At 47.3% G+C, this 14,076-nt stretch overlaps 1 protein-coding gene across 2 annotated transcripts in view; it reads left to right on the forward strand.

Moving 5' to 3' along the window:
* Positions 1-14,076, forward strand: part of COL21A1 (collagen type XXI alpha 1 chain) — a 231,873-nt gene that overhangs the window by 109,452 nt on the left and 108,345 nt on the right. For both annotated transcript variants that reach the window (XM_006033922.3, XM_025215851.1), the window contains 2 exons: positions 8,896-8,949; positions 9,131-9,184. In XM_006033922.3, the coding sequence (XP_006033984.1) occupies positions 8,896-8,949; positions 9,131-9,184 (108 nt within the window). The remainder of the gene's footprint in view (positions 1-8,895; positions 8,950-9,130; positions 9,185-14,076) is intronic.

A 14,076-nucleotide genomic window follows, 5' to 3' on the forward strand; every position in this document is an offset into this window, starting at 1 on the left:
CAATCTCATTTCCTTTTATGACCAGGTGACCTATCACCTGGACAAGGGGGAAGAGATCGATGTTGTATATCTTGACTTCAAAGAAACCTTCAATCTGGTATCCCACAATCACTTCTTGGCTAAACTGGCGAACTGTGGCCTCAACCTTACCACGATCTGCTGGCAGGGGAGTTGGCTCCATGGTAGGACCCAGAGGGTGGTGGTCGATGGGAGCCAATCGTCTTGGTGCGCTGTGACCAGTGGGATCCCTCAAAGATCTGTTCTAGGTCCTATACTATTTAACATCTTCGTCAGCGATTTGGACATTGGTGTCAGAAGCAGACTAGCCAAGTTTGCCGATGACACCAAACTCTGGGGTAAAACATCCACACCTGAGGACAGGAGGGTGATCCAGGCAGATCTTGACAGGCTCATGAAATGGGTGGACGAGAACCTGATGGTGTTCAACACCGAAAAATGCAAGGTTCTCCACCTTGGGAGGAAAAACCTGTAGTTCGCTTATAGGCTTGGTAGTGCTACGCTGATTAGCACTGCAGATGAAAAGGACTTGGGGGTCAGGGTTGACCACAAGATGAACATGAGCCTTCAGTGTGATGCTGCTGCTAGTAAAGCGGGCAAAACGCTGGATTGCATCCATAGATGCTTCTCAAGCAAATCCCAGGGTGTCATTCTCCCGTTGTACTCGGCCTTGGTGAGGCTGCAGCTGGAGTACTGTGTCCAGTTTTGGGCTCCACAATTCAAAAAGGATGTGGAGAAGCTTGAGAGGGTACAGAGGAGAGCCGCACACATGATCAGAGGTCAGGAAGACAGACCTTATGATGAGAGCCTGAGAGCTATGGGACTCTTCAGCCTGGAAAAGTGCAGGCTCAGGGGTGATCTGGTGGTCACCTATAAGTTTATCAGGGGTGCTCATCAGGGTCTGGGGGAAAGTCTGTTCACCAGAGTGCCCCAAGGGATGACAAGATTGAACGGTCACAAACTTCGCCGTGACTGATTGATTCAGGCTGGACATAAGAAATAACTTCTTCACTGTCCAAGCCCCCAAGGTTTGGAATAGACTGCCGCTGGAAGCGGTTCAAGCACCCACTTTGAATGCCTTCAAGACACATTCGGATGCTTATCTTGCTGAGATCCTATGATCCCTGCTGACTTGCTGCCCCTGGGGCAGGGGGCTGGACTCGATGATCCTCCGGGGTCCCTTCCAGCCCAAATGTCTATGAAATCTATGAAACTGTGGACTATGAAGAAAATGATTATGCCGGAAGCCACAACTTTAAACATTCTAGTAAATCTGTTCCCTGGCCTTTTCAACCAAATTGTTTTATAATTTATTTTGAAAGAAGCTCTGAAAGGATCTGAGGAAGTAGTAAGTGCTGGGATTTCCATTGGTTGGTATCTAGGGTACTTCTAGATACCAGGACCCACTATTGTGTAAGAGAAGGATATGGATATAGAAGTGGAAATGGGAGCTGTCTTTCTCAGGTCAGCAGTGGAGTACAGTCCCAGAATTTGCAAGAGAACATGCAAGAAAGGAATGAGGCAGATGACTGTGAAGAGGCTAACGGCACCTCTTCGTGTGGCCCTGATGGCCCTAGCCGCGACTTACCTTAAAAGAAGGTCACCTCACAGTGGAGGGAACTCCCAGTGCATCCAGAACCAGCGTTATCAACCTGATAGGTGTGCTGGATTGGCTCTCCTGGCACTCCGGGAGCTATTTTCAGCTGGGCTGTTCAGGCAAGAGTGGAGGAGAGTGAGGGAATGCAGGCTGGGTGGAACCGCTGACCACGCAGCTCAAAGAAACTGCACTCCAGGAACAGGGCAGCAGATCAGTAGGTCTGAGAGCTTGGAGAAGCTCATGCATCAAAGCGGGACTTAATTGCTGCCACAATCCAGCAATTATTGCGGCGGCACTTCAGTTAGCCGAACGAGCTGCAAAGGCGGCGTGGCAGCAGTCCCAAGTGCTGGCAAGTTGCAGGCAAAGGAAGAGGGAAGCCTGCTGGAAAGTTTTCTGTTTCTTTTTTTTAATTTTATTATTGAAGCCTGCCGGACAGTTTTCTGTTTCTTTTTTTTAATTTTATTATTCTTGTTCTTTTTTCTGGAAGCAGTGTCCCACAGGAGACAGCTACAGTAAAGGTCAAACCGGGTGAACACTATCCCTCCCGGCATTAAGTGAAACATCAAAGTCATGGCAGGAGAGACTAGGAGGAACCCCAGTCTGACTGAGCGGCCAGGGCTTTTTAGTGAGGATGGGCAGGCGAATGTCATTGGGGAACAGACGGCCATGCCCCTATGCAGTAATTCCCCTGACAATGACCAAGTAAGTCTTGGTGAAAGGGCCAGATGGCTGAGGAAGATATTTGAAATTGATAAGTAGAATGAGAAACAAGTGGTAGACAAGCAGATGAAGGAGGATCAGGTGATAGTCATGGGGAAGACTACGTGTTTAACACAGGAGGAGGAATGAAACTGAAGAGAAGCAAGTGCAGGGAGGAAATGCAGAAACATTTAAGCAAAAAGAAAGAACATATATTCAACACAGTTAAAACTCATCAAATACTTTCAGATATTTCTTCAGCATTGAAACAATTATTTTAGTTGCCATAGAATGTTGTGAATGAAGGAGATGATGACATCCCCATGACTGAGGGTGTGAGTGTGAATGGAAGGCAGAGACTCTGCTCCGATCGGCTATGCCAGCCCCATGGAGTGCAGCCCGGTGGCAGGAGACGGGGAGAGCGAGGACTGTGCTCCCTGCCGGGTTGAGCCACATGGGGCTGCGGAGCCACTCAGAGTGCAGCCCTGGCTCTCCCCTGCCTCCCACCACCCGGCTGCTGCTCCAAACCTCAAAACACTTCAAGACTTTTGAAATGTTTCGACTGGCCTTGTTTCATTTCAAGGCTATTTTGAAGCCCTTCGTTTTGTTGAGATTTCGCTGTTTTGAACTCAAAATGTGTCGAAACAGCATTGAAATCAAACAGGTGAAGCTTCGCACAGCCCTACTGAGGAGTACATCCTCTGCTATTGCTCTCAAGATCTGTTCCTCTGACATACTTTTTGAAAAAAAACTGAGAACCTCTGTTCTACTGTTTCCTCTAGTCCTGTCTTTTGAGCATCATTTCCCTCTGAGATATACTACTTCACAGTCTAATTTGGTAGATCTTGCTCTTAGGATGTTTTCTTCACATCCAGTTTAAATTTTCTTTTGGAGTTAAGTTCCATTACTCTTAAATGTACCACCCTAAATAATTCTGTTTTATTAGCATTAACCAGCCTTTAAACATTTTTAGGCTGGCTATGTCCACTCTTAGCTACTGCATAACCAACTTTTCTTATTTAACTCCTTTAGTTTTCCCTCATATCTCTTTCCCAAATAATCAGTCATTTGCCACTCCCTAAATATTTTTCTGGTTCTCAGAACAGCATATTTGGAGTAGCCAAGTCCCTAGTACTGATTCAGTGTTTCCCAATATAGTCTCATCAGTACCTCCCATATTTTAATATCCTTTCTTTCTAATGTGGCTGCAGTGCAGATGGGCACCAGATGCACCACAAATTTGTATCTGAAGGGTAACCCTCTTACCCCTAGCCTCTTACTCCTTTGGAAACATTTATTTCACATTCAAGGTATTTTTTTTTAACTTGCAGATAAACTATTTTGCCTATTTTAAACTTGGATCTCCATAGTGTATGACATTGTTGCTAATTTTTCTAGGTCCTTTTGTATGGTTGCTCTGGCTTAATAAAGCTATGTAATTCCTTTCTATTTAGAATAATCTGTGATTTTAACACTTTTTATTTTTTTTATTCACTGCTAAATAAAATGGTACTATGAGAAACAAAGCTAACCATCTCCTTACGTTTCAGTGTTGCCTCCTATTCTTCTTCAGTTACTTGTCGGTTCATGTAATGTTGATCCTTCATAGAAGATTTCATAAAACATGAAGCTAGATTCTGATTTCAGTTGCACTGGTGTGAATCTGGAGAGAGTCTGATAGATAGATGGCACTGGAAAGTGTTTGCTTTCCACCTGTGAGAGAGACTGAATAAGAATAACTTGTTTGTACAGAATGAGCATTGCATTTGTTCATGTGAAGAATTTTTTGTGGGGAAACAATTTTCTTTTTAATTCTGAATGTGGTAAGGATAGTGATAGTGTATGCCTCTGAGAGTGATTCTGTAGTCCAGATCCAGCTCCTGTTCTTGTTCATGAGGTGCTCTCTAATATTTAACACCTTTGGGTTTCTAATGGAAGACTGTTTTCAGGGTCAGCCCTGGGTATAGAGGGAGACAGGATCTGTCAGAAAGCTAAGTGTACTTTCTGTGAAGGTTTGAGCATCAGGGAAAGATCTTTATTTGAAACTACTATATTCAGCCTGGAACTAATGGCTAACATTGAGCTAATAGTAATAATGGTCACCTGTTAACTGTGTTAACACTGAGTATTGTGCTAATGGACACCTGGGTTGCAAAGTGAGGCAGTTGCTGCATTTCTTGCCCATCTCTATCTGTTATTAGACTCATCCTACCATTATGATCAGCATTACTATCATGTCTATTTCTTCTATTTTTATATATAACTTATAAATTCTGTGTGCATTGTTAGCTTTCTTCTTTTGTGTGACAGAAATGAGGTCCACATCATTATCTTTGTGTGCTTTGGGGTTTTGTTTATTCGGGAGCTCTTGGCTGTCAGAGACGTTACCAGGGATCACTACGTGGAATTGGCTTTCATCAATTTCCCCCTCACCCCCCTCGTAGCTTAACAAAAGTGAAATATTTTAGGCAGTGCTGGGTACACCTGCATGTACAATTAGCATATACCACTAAACTCCAGCACAGTTTGCACCAGAGTCAGCTACTCCTGGGTGCAGTGTCTTCACATGTGCGTTGGACTGCAGTTGTTTGAGCTGTGGCGGAGCAGTTCTGGGCTGGCAGGTGGCCCTGGGGGTTAGCCCCAGGCTCCAGGTGGTAGCGTAGGGTGGTTCAGGGCTAGCTGGGGCTTGAGGGTGTTACAGTGAAGGACTAGCCAGAAGGCAGCCTCTACACTGTAGCACCCTCAAGCCCTAACCAGCCTTTTGTTACTGTCATTTCAGTGCATGAAATGACTCCACTGTAAGATAGTATTTGCCCTGGATAGTACTATCCTACAGTGGCGTAATTTCCAGCGTCCTAATATGGGCACACATGTAGACATTGATGCTTTACTGTGGAGCCTATTATTCAGCTCCATAGTAAAGTGCATGTGTAGATGCACCCACTGTTTCTAGAAGATATTGTAGCTAAGTGAGGTTGGTATAAAAAGAGTAACAGTTCATTAAAGTAGTGGTAATTCTGTTTCCTGAGGTGTCTGTAGTTCGTCAGACTAATGTTAAGGGTTTTTTTTCTCTCCTAAGGGCTACTTCTTATCTTTTTGACATTGGTTAAACTTCCTTTTGAATCTCTTGCATGTAGTTTCCTTGTTCCATCTTTCTGTTAGGCCAGCCTTTTCAATAGCTGTTGTCTTGTTTGCAGCTGAACACACTACAACGTTCATCTCTGAGCTAATTATGCCTTTTCACACTGGACACGTCTACATATGCAATTAATGCACATGAATTTTCTGCGTGGAAAATTCAGGCTCATTAATGCGCCCCTGTTGGGAGCAAAATGCTTAGCATACCGGGTGTTGTGCCCAACAGGAGCAGCTCAATCCAGGGCTGCTTGTGCCCTGCTTTGTCCCCCTGCAGCAGCCAGGGGGAGCTCCAGGCTCCCCCGGGGCTGGCAAGAGGCATGGCAGCTGGTTCCCATCTCCATCAGGCAGGGTGAGAGCTGTGCTGGCTGCAGGGGCAGCTGTCTTCCTGGCCATATGAGGATTGGGAAGGTCCTGATGCCCACATGGCCAGGAGACCTATGCCAACAACAGAGGTAAAGGGGGGTCGGGGCAGGTCCTGATCCCCATGCAGTTGGGAGAGGTGTGCCAGCTGCAGAGGCAGCTGTTTCCCCACTATGTGGGCATTGGGACCTGCCCTGACCCCCATGTAGCAGGGAGACAGCTGCCCCTGTAGCTCCCACAGCTCTACCTACATTGGGGCTTAGCCAGGCAGCAGTGTGCCCCCTTGTGTCTAGGCTGACTCAGAGCAAATTGCTCTTGGCCACACTCTACATGCTCTACGGTGCGTTAGCTAATGCACTGGTTATATAGTCCCTGTATGTGTTGGTACTAGCAAATGGCGCATTAGACTAATCTAATATGAAGTAAGTCCCATGCACATATAGATGGTGATGCTTTACTGCACATTAGACTAGTCTAATGCATAGTAAATCATCTTGTGGAGATGTACTCACTAAGAATTGTTGTGCTATCTCCCAATTATAAAACTCATCATATAATGATTCTTAACTTTGGTTAAGTTCTCTTCTTCTGCCACTTCTCAATAAGGAGGGAAAGGGTAAAGTTGTTTTTGAGAACTGAAATATAGTTTGTTTATACAGGGCTGTATTTTCCAAAAAGGGAAGCTTTTTGAGCAGAAATAAAGGAACAGTGCATTAAGGATATCCTTAGGTAGGTGAATTATTTGAGCTATCCAGGAGGCTTATAAGCAAGTTCAGAATGTGCCTTCATTTTTCATTAAAGTCATTTTGCCAGAACTATCTGGAGGACTAAAAGCAAAATGCTTGATATAAGATACACAGATGGCAGGGATCTAGAGTTCTGTTTACTCCTTTGTTAAACATTACCAGCTGGAGGTTTGGGCATCTGCTCAAGCTGCTTTTAGGAAGAGGGTACAGCAAGCATTGTCTTGTAACTGACCCAGCCAGTGATTTTTGGATCTGTCTATTGTTCCCAAGAGTCCTGACTGGTATAACAAACAAATCAGATACAGAATTTGTCTGTCTTTAAAATTGTTCAGATAGTTCCTCTGCACTAGTCTGAAAATGCTCCCATTAAATATTGTATATATTGATTTTTCCTTTATGATGAAAGCTCAATTAAAAATGCAGTGGGGTTTTTTTTTTAGTATTTTAATTTTTTAAAATTGGAGGCATTGTTTTCAAACTGAGCAACAAACTAAGTTCAGTTCAGTTTGGATATTTCCAACTGATGGTTGAAAGGTGATAGAGTAATGAAGATTATACAATCTGAATTTTAGAAAGCAAAAATTCTACTTAGCCTTTGCATTCTGACATAGGACAACTTCTCCTTCTGTCTTTTTTTGATAGAAGCCTGTGTTATGTGACCTAACTGAAAAACTCCTATTAATTTAACTACCTCTGTTAAAGCACTGTCAGTTTTGAACATTGTTTCCCTGCCATGATCCTTCCCAGTTTTGAGTTTTTGCTTCCTTTTTTCCATCTCCTTTTCTCATATCACTTGTGCCCTCCTTAGTATGCTTTGTTACATATCTTCAAATGCATAACCAGCAGCTTAATGCCCAGTGCTTTTTTATTATTCAGAACTGTTGTTATAAAACCATGCTTGTAAGTTATAAAACATCTGACAAGATCTTGCTCATTGCCATCCAAAAAGATTACCTTGACTAAAGAAGAAGAAAGGTGAAAATTCCATTAGTTGAGACATGAGTCTCAGGGCTTTGTTATACATTAGAATTTGAGAAGCTTAAAGTATAATCAGTAGCAGTGTTAGCTCAAGTTTAGAGCAGTCACTTGTTCAGGCTAAAAACCATCTCTGACTGTACCCAACTTACACAGCTGTGCCTTGCCACTAGAGGTCTGGAGAACAGGGGTCTGGCTAGAAGCTACAGCTGTGAGTTGCTACTGGAGGGTTGGTGAGTCAGGACAGGGTTTTATCCCTGCTGTAGGTGGGGATCATGGGCAACTGGTGCCTCCTGATTCTGGGGGTCCCCTACTGGTCAATGGCTGACCCTGGAAATGCCCGAGGCAAAACTGGAAGTGCTGCTGTCACTCCTCTCAGTGCCCCAACTCCCTGGCCGGTGAGGGCCAATCTCAGGGGGGGCACGTGCACCACCCCATGCTCCTCCTATGCATCACCTATGGAAGGGATGGATTATAAAGATAGGTTGATGAGGGTGGGAGCATGGGGCTGAAAGGGGGAGAGTTTAATGATGGAGACTGGGGAGAGCAATGGGAGGTGGAGCAATGGGAGTTAATGGTGGCTGGGGGGCAGGGGGGGAAAATGAAGTCAGTCAGCTACTGAAGCCACTAAAGGATAAAATAAAACGAAGTAAAAAAAGTAATAAGAAATAAAGAAAGTCTGATATTTTAATAAATTGGGATTATGATTGGAATGGAATTGGAACTCAGCAGCCCTAGCTCATGGGGATAGTGCCCCTGCCCCAGGAGAGAAACCCCAGCTCACAGACACCCTGATATGGCTCCTTACCTTGCTTCCCTCTCCACCCCCATTAGCCCTCCTTCTTGACCCAGTCTGTGGCCCTTCAAGTTACCTGGCTAGGTCACATTCTCACAAGTGGAAGGGGAGGCTGTCTTGGTGCCAGTGCCACCTTGTGGACAGTAGAGTTCAGGGGGTGGAAAATGTATCCACACAGAATAGGAGTGTAAGGGGTGGGGACACTGCAGCCTGGGATGTTGGAGGACTGAAACTTGGGCGTTTTTTATCTCTAAGGAGTGGCCCCATTTTTTGAACACGAGCTGGGAAGCACTGATCAGAAATAAATCTGCCCTGCTGTGGCGTAACTCATTTATATGTCTTAATTTGCAGACAATACAGGGGTTAATAGCTTTTTGAGCCACCTAAAATGTATGTGTAACAAGGCCCTCATGTGAGATTTCTAATGGAAATTGTGACAGTTTTATAATCTTGATGATTAGTGCCATCCTTATGATTATGCAGCCAGCTCTGTTTGCTGAAACTAAGAGGATTGTGTGCAAACCTCTAAGTACAGTTTATTATACTGTCTTGATTTCTTTTCATAGGGGTATCAAGGAACAGCAGGAACTCCAGGAATCCCAGGAAACCCAGGGATTCAAGTAAGTTCCTGTGTCTCTTTCTGCAATATTAACATCTGAGCCAAATCCTGTAAGAAATCCTCCAGTTTTCATTTATTGCAATGAGAGTTCACTGTGGGGAGCACTTACACATTCTGAACCTTTTCTGTTAAAGACCTGAGTAAAAATATTTAAATGCATGTTTTTATTTTTTCTTTCTCAGGGACAACGTGGCATACCAGGAAGCAAGGGTGAGCCAGGGAAAGATGGTGCAAAGGTAAATGGGTGATTTAAAAACTCATAGTTTCATAGTTACAGGGTCGGAAGGGACCTAATAGATCTTCTAGCCCGACCCCCCACCAGGGCGGGAGAACAACCCAAGAAAAAAAACAAAAAAAACAAACCACCCTAAAAACAAAAACGGGACTCAAATGAGTCCAGCCAGGTAAGTATCCAGCCTCTTCTTAAAGATCCCCAGGGTAGGGGCCAGCACCACCTCCCTTGGAAGTTGGTTCCAGCTCCTAGCCGCCCTAACTGTGAAGTAGTTTTTTCGGATGTCCAATCTGTACCTCCTCTCCATCAACTTGTGCCCATTACTCCTTGTTATGCCAGCGGGGGCTAGGGGAAACAGCGTCTCCCCCAAACCCTTCTGGTTCCCCCTAGTGAGTTTATAGACGGTCACCAGGTCCCCCCTCAGCCTTCTCTTGTGGAGGCTGAATAGGTTCAAGTCCCGCAGTCTCTCACTGTAGGGTCTGCCCTGTTGTCCCCGGATCATGCGGGTGGCCCTCCTCTGGACCCTCTCCATGTTGTCCACATCCCTCCTGAAATGGGGCGCACAGAACTGGACACAATACTCCAGCTGCGGCCTGACCAGCGTCGCATAGAGGGGGAGGATCACCTCCCTGGCTCTACTCGAGATGCACCTGTGGATGCACGACAAGGTCCGGTTAGCCCTGCCAACCATGACCTCGCATTGTCGGCCCATGTTCATCTTGGAGTCAATAATGACACCAAGATCCCTTTCCGCCTCCGTGCTCTCAAGTAGGGAGTTCCCCATCGTATAAGTGTGCTGCTGGTTCCTACTACCCAAGTGCAGCACCCTGCACTTGTCCGTATTGAAACACATCCTGTTCCTGTTTGCCCACCCCTGTAACCTATCCAGATCCTTCTGCAATCTCTCTCTCCCTGCTAGCGTGCTCACCTCCCCCCAAATTTTGGTGTCATCAGCGAATTTAAACAGGTTGCTTTCCACCCCAACATCAAGATCGCTGATGAAGAAATTGAACAGCGCAGGCCCCAGGACCGAGCCCTGGGGGACTCCACTACCCACCTCCCCCCAAGTCGAGTATGATCCATCCACCACCACCCTCTGAGTGCGACCCTTCAGCCAATCTGCAATCCATCTGACTGTGTAGGCATCTATGCCACAGTCGCCTAGTTTATTAATTAGGATGGGGTGAGAGACGGTGTCAAAGGCCTTGCTGAAGTCCAGAAAGACTACATCCACCGCGACACCTGCGTCCATGGCCTTTGTGACCTGATCATAAAAGGCAATCAGGTTGGTCTGACATGATCTCCCCCTAATAAATCCATGCTGATTGCCCCTGAGCATCATTTCTGATGCCGGCCCATCACAAATGTGCTCCTTGATGATCTTCTCAAAGAGCTTCCCCAGGATTGAGGTAAGACTGACGGGCCTATAATTGCCCGGGTCCTCCCTTTTCCCTTTTTTGAAGATGGGGACCACATTAGCTACCTTCCAATCGTCTGGCACCTGGCCCAAGCACCACGATCGCTCGTAGAGCCGTGCCAGGGGCCCTGCAATAACCCCAGCCAGCTCCCTCAGCACCCTGGGGTGGAGAGCATCCGGACCCGCTGACTTGAACGCGTCCAGCCCCTCCAGAAGCTCTCTAACCCGGTCCTCCCCAACCTGAGGTCTGAAGGCGATCCCCTCGCGTCCGGCTTCTATCACAGCAGGGAAGTCCCGGTCCCTGCACAAGAAAACGGAGGTGAAGAATTGGTTAAAGAGGTCCGCTTTATCCTCTGACGCAACCACCAGATTGCCCCGCATATCCTGCAGGGGCCCCACATTACCCGGCGCCTTCTTCATCCTCCCAATATATTTGAAAAAGGACTTTTTGTTATCCTTAATCCTGGACGCTAATCCGAGCTCTATCTCCGCCTTGGCCTTCCTAACAGCCCGCCTGCAGGCCCGAGCAGAGGAGGTATACTCCTCTTTGGAGATTACACCCCCCTTCCACCGGGCGTACGCCACCCTTTTGGCAAGCAGGCATTCCCGGACACCCTTGGTGAGCCAGGGGGGCTTTTGGACACTCCTGCCCGCCTTGCTTCTTGTCGGGATGGACACCCCTTGGGCCCCGAGTATCGTTTCCTTAAGGAACGACCACTCCTCTTGGACGCTGAGTTCCTCTGCCCTCAAGGACCCCAGTTCCTCTCCCACTAATCTCCTCATCTCACTGAAGTTGGCCCTCCTGAAGTCTAGGGCCACCACCTTGCTGCGGGCCCTTGACACTCTACGCTGGATGGTGAATTCCAGCACGCGATGATCACTATTGCCCAGGTGGTCAAGAACCTGGAGGCCTCTTACCAGGTCGTCGCCTGCGGCCAGGACCAGGTCCAGCAGAGCATCTCCTCTGGTGGGACTGTGCACCTCCTGAATCAAGTGGAGGTCCTGCAACTCGGCCAAGAACCTCCTGGAGCGGTCCGTCCCGGCTGACTGCTCCTCCCAGCAGATGTCCGGGTAATTAAAATCGCCCATGACAACTACATCCCTTGCTTTTAGTGTCTCCGCAAGCTGGCCTGAAAATTCCCTGTCCAGCTCCTCCTCCTGATTGGGGGGTCTGTAATAGACCCCCACCGTCAAATCCCTCTCGCCTTGCCCCCCCTGGATCTTGACCCAGAGCACTTCAGCTCGCCCTTCCCCTGACCCCATACTGCTGGCAGAGGATGTGTAGTGCTCCTTGACATAAAGTCCCACCCCCCCCCCTGATACCCACAGGCATGCCAGAATAAGGAACATGGCTTTAAGTGAAGAGGTAATGTACAGGAAGAAAAAGTAACTATAGTATACTACATACAAGTAACTTTTTATATGTGGTTACATGTAGTTACCTGAAAGTCTGACCAAACTTATAGAAGTGATGCCACCAAATTTAATATTCACTTGTGCAAATACCTACAATGCAAATATCCAAATGACAAAACCAGCATGCACATGCTGATTAGGTTCTCAGAGCATATACTTGAGTTTATACCATTCTAGGCCCTTGGTGCTACTCAGGGAGAGCTTTAATGATACCTGTAGCAGTGCTAAGCACACACGGTAACAGAGAAGAGGCATAAACTTAGCTTGCTAGGCATCTTTTCACTAATCACTAGTTTAGGTTGATTACAAGTCTGCGCGAGATACACAGTGAGTCAACAGCCACTATAGCTCCATTCTTATACTAGTTTTGGGTTACAGAAGGACTTTACCAAGTGTCAAAACCAGCAGCATAGGGACCTAGCCAGGTGCCCGGTACACAGGGGCAGCAGTGACTTCGACCTGGCGTTTCTTCCTCCTGGTGTTCTCTCTCCTCCCAGTCTCTGTCTTGCGTGGAGCGGCATCGTCCCCTGCAGGGCCGACTCCTCTGCCCTCATCCGTCACCGCTGCCAAGGCATCAAACCTGTTCCCCAGCTGAACCTGGGGGGCTTCCACCGCTCTCCGCCTAGCAGCTCTAGATTTGGGCACCATCTTTGTTTAAGTGATCCGAAACTGGTCTAAACCTGTAACAGAACAGATGTTCAGTGCACATAAACCAGTTTGAAAATGGCTGAAACCAGTTTCAGATAAACCTGGTTGAATGTAGTATCAAAGTTAGTTGATTTGGCTCAAACCAGTTTTTGCAATGTCTGTCCCAGACCCCTTGCTGGTTTAAGCTAAACCAGACTCCCCCAGCATCCCAGCATGTTCTTTGGGCTGGGCTGGGCTGGGCTGGGTAGGGCTCTCTGCTCCACAGCAGGGCTGGCCCCTCCCCTCTGCTCCCTGGCTGCAGCTCAGCAGAGACTCCAGGCATTTGCCTCTCTTCCCTGCTCCCCGTCCCCCTCCCCACTCCCTGCTAAGCAGGGATCACCCTCCCCTCCCGCTGCCTACTCCCTGGAGGAGCTACCCTGTGCAGCTCCCTCGCGCCCGCCTTACGCGAATGCCTGTGGAAACGTCGGCGCGCTCTTACAGAGCGCGCCTGTTTGCCCGCGCGCAGCTCGGGAGCGCGGCTCCCGAGTTCTTGATTAGTGCAGTTTAACATTATCACTATTTCCATTATCAGTATGCAGCATGAAGGCTGTTTACTAGCAAGATAGTAAAGTCAGTACTTGCATTTTATGCTTAGAATGATATTTCCATTATGAATAAGATCTACAGTCTTTAACTTAACTGCCTGTACACAAACTCCAGGAGCTTGGGAAACAAGCAGGAGGAACTGGCCCTTCTCCTATGTAACGATGACTATACCTTGGAGGAACTATGGAGACCTGGTGGGACTCCACCTATGATTTGTCAGTGGCAGCAGAGGGCTACACCTTGTATAGGAGAGACCATGTGGGGAAGAGGGGTGGGGGTGTTGCTCTCGACGTCAAAGATCAGCTCACCTCCCTGCAGATTTGGGTTTCCAAACCAGGAAGGGCATCTTGAGACCCTCTGAGTCAAGATACAAGAAGAACATGGGGAGGGTGACTTACTTGTTAGAAGTCTACTATAGACGCTCCCACCAAGAGGAAGACGTAGATTGGGAATTCATTAGGGAACTGGTCAAAGCTGCATGCTCCCAGTGCTTGATCATTGTGGGGGACTTCAACTTCCCTGACATCTCTTGGGATGACCACACGGCCAAATCTGACAGGTCACGTAGCTTTCTCCCATACATCTATGGCCTCTACCTAACCCAGGAGGTCTATGGACCAACTAGAGGAGAGGCATTGCTGGATCTGGTCCTGGCCAAAGGTGGGGACTTGGTGAGTGATCTGCGGATCGAGGGGAAGCTTGGTGATAGTGACCATGAGTTGGTCACCTTCTTAGTTCACCGAAGAGCAGGCAAATCCCTCAACAGAATGGAAGTCATTAACTTTAGGAAGGCCGACTGCTGCAAACTGAGAGAATTGGTCAGTCAGGCA

This window comes from Alligator sinensis, unplaced genomic scaffold (genome assembly GCF_000455745.1).
Source record: "Alligator sinensis unplaced genomic scaffold, ASM45574v1 scaffold482_2, whole genome shotgun sequence".
In the NCBI taxonomy this organism is placed as follows: Eukaryota; Metazoa; Chordata; order Crocodylia; family Alligatoridae; genus Alligator; species Alligator sinensis.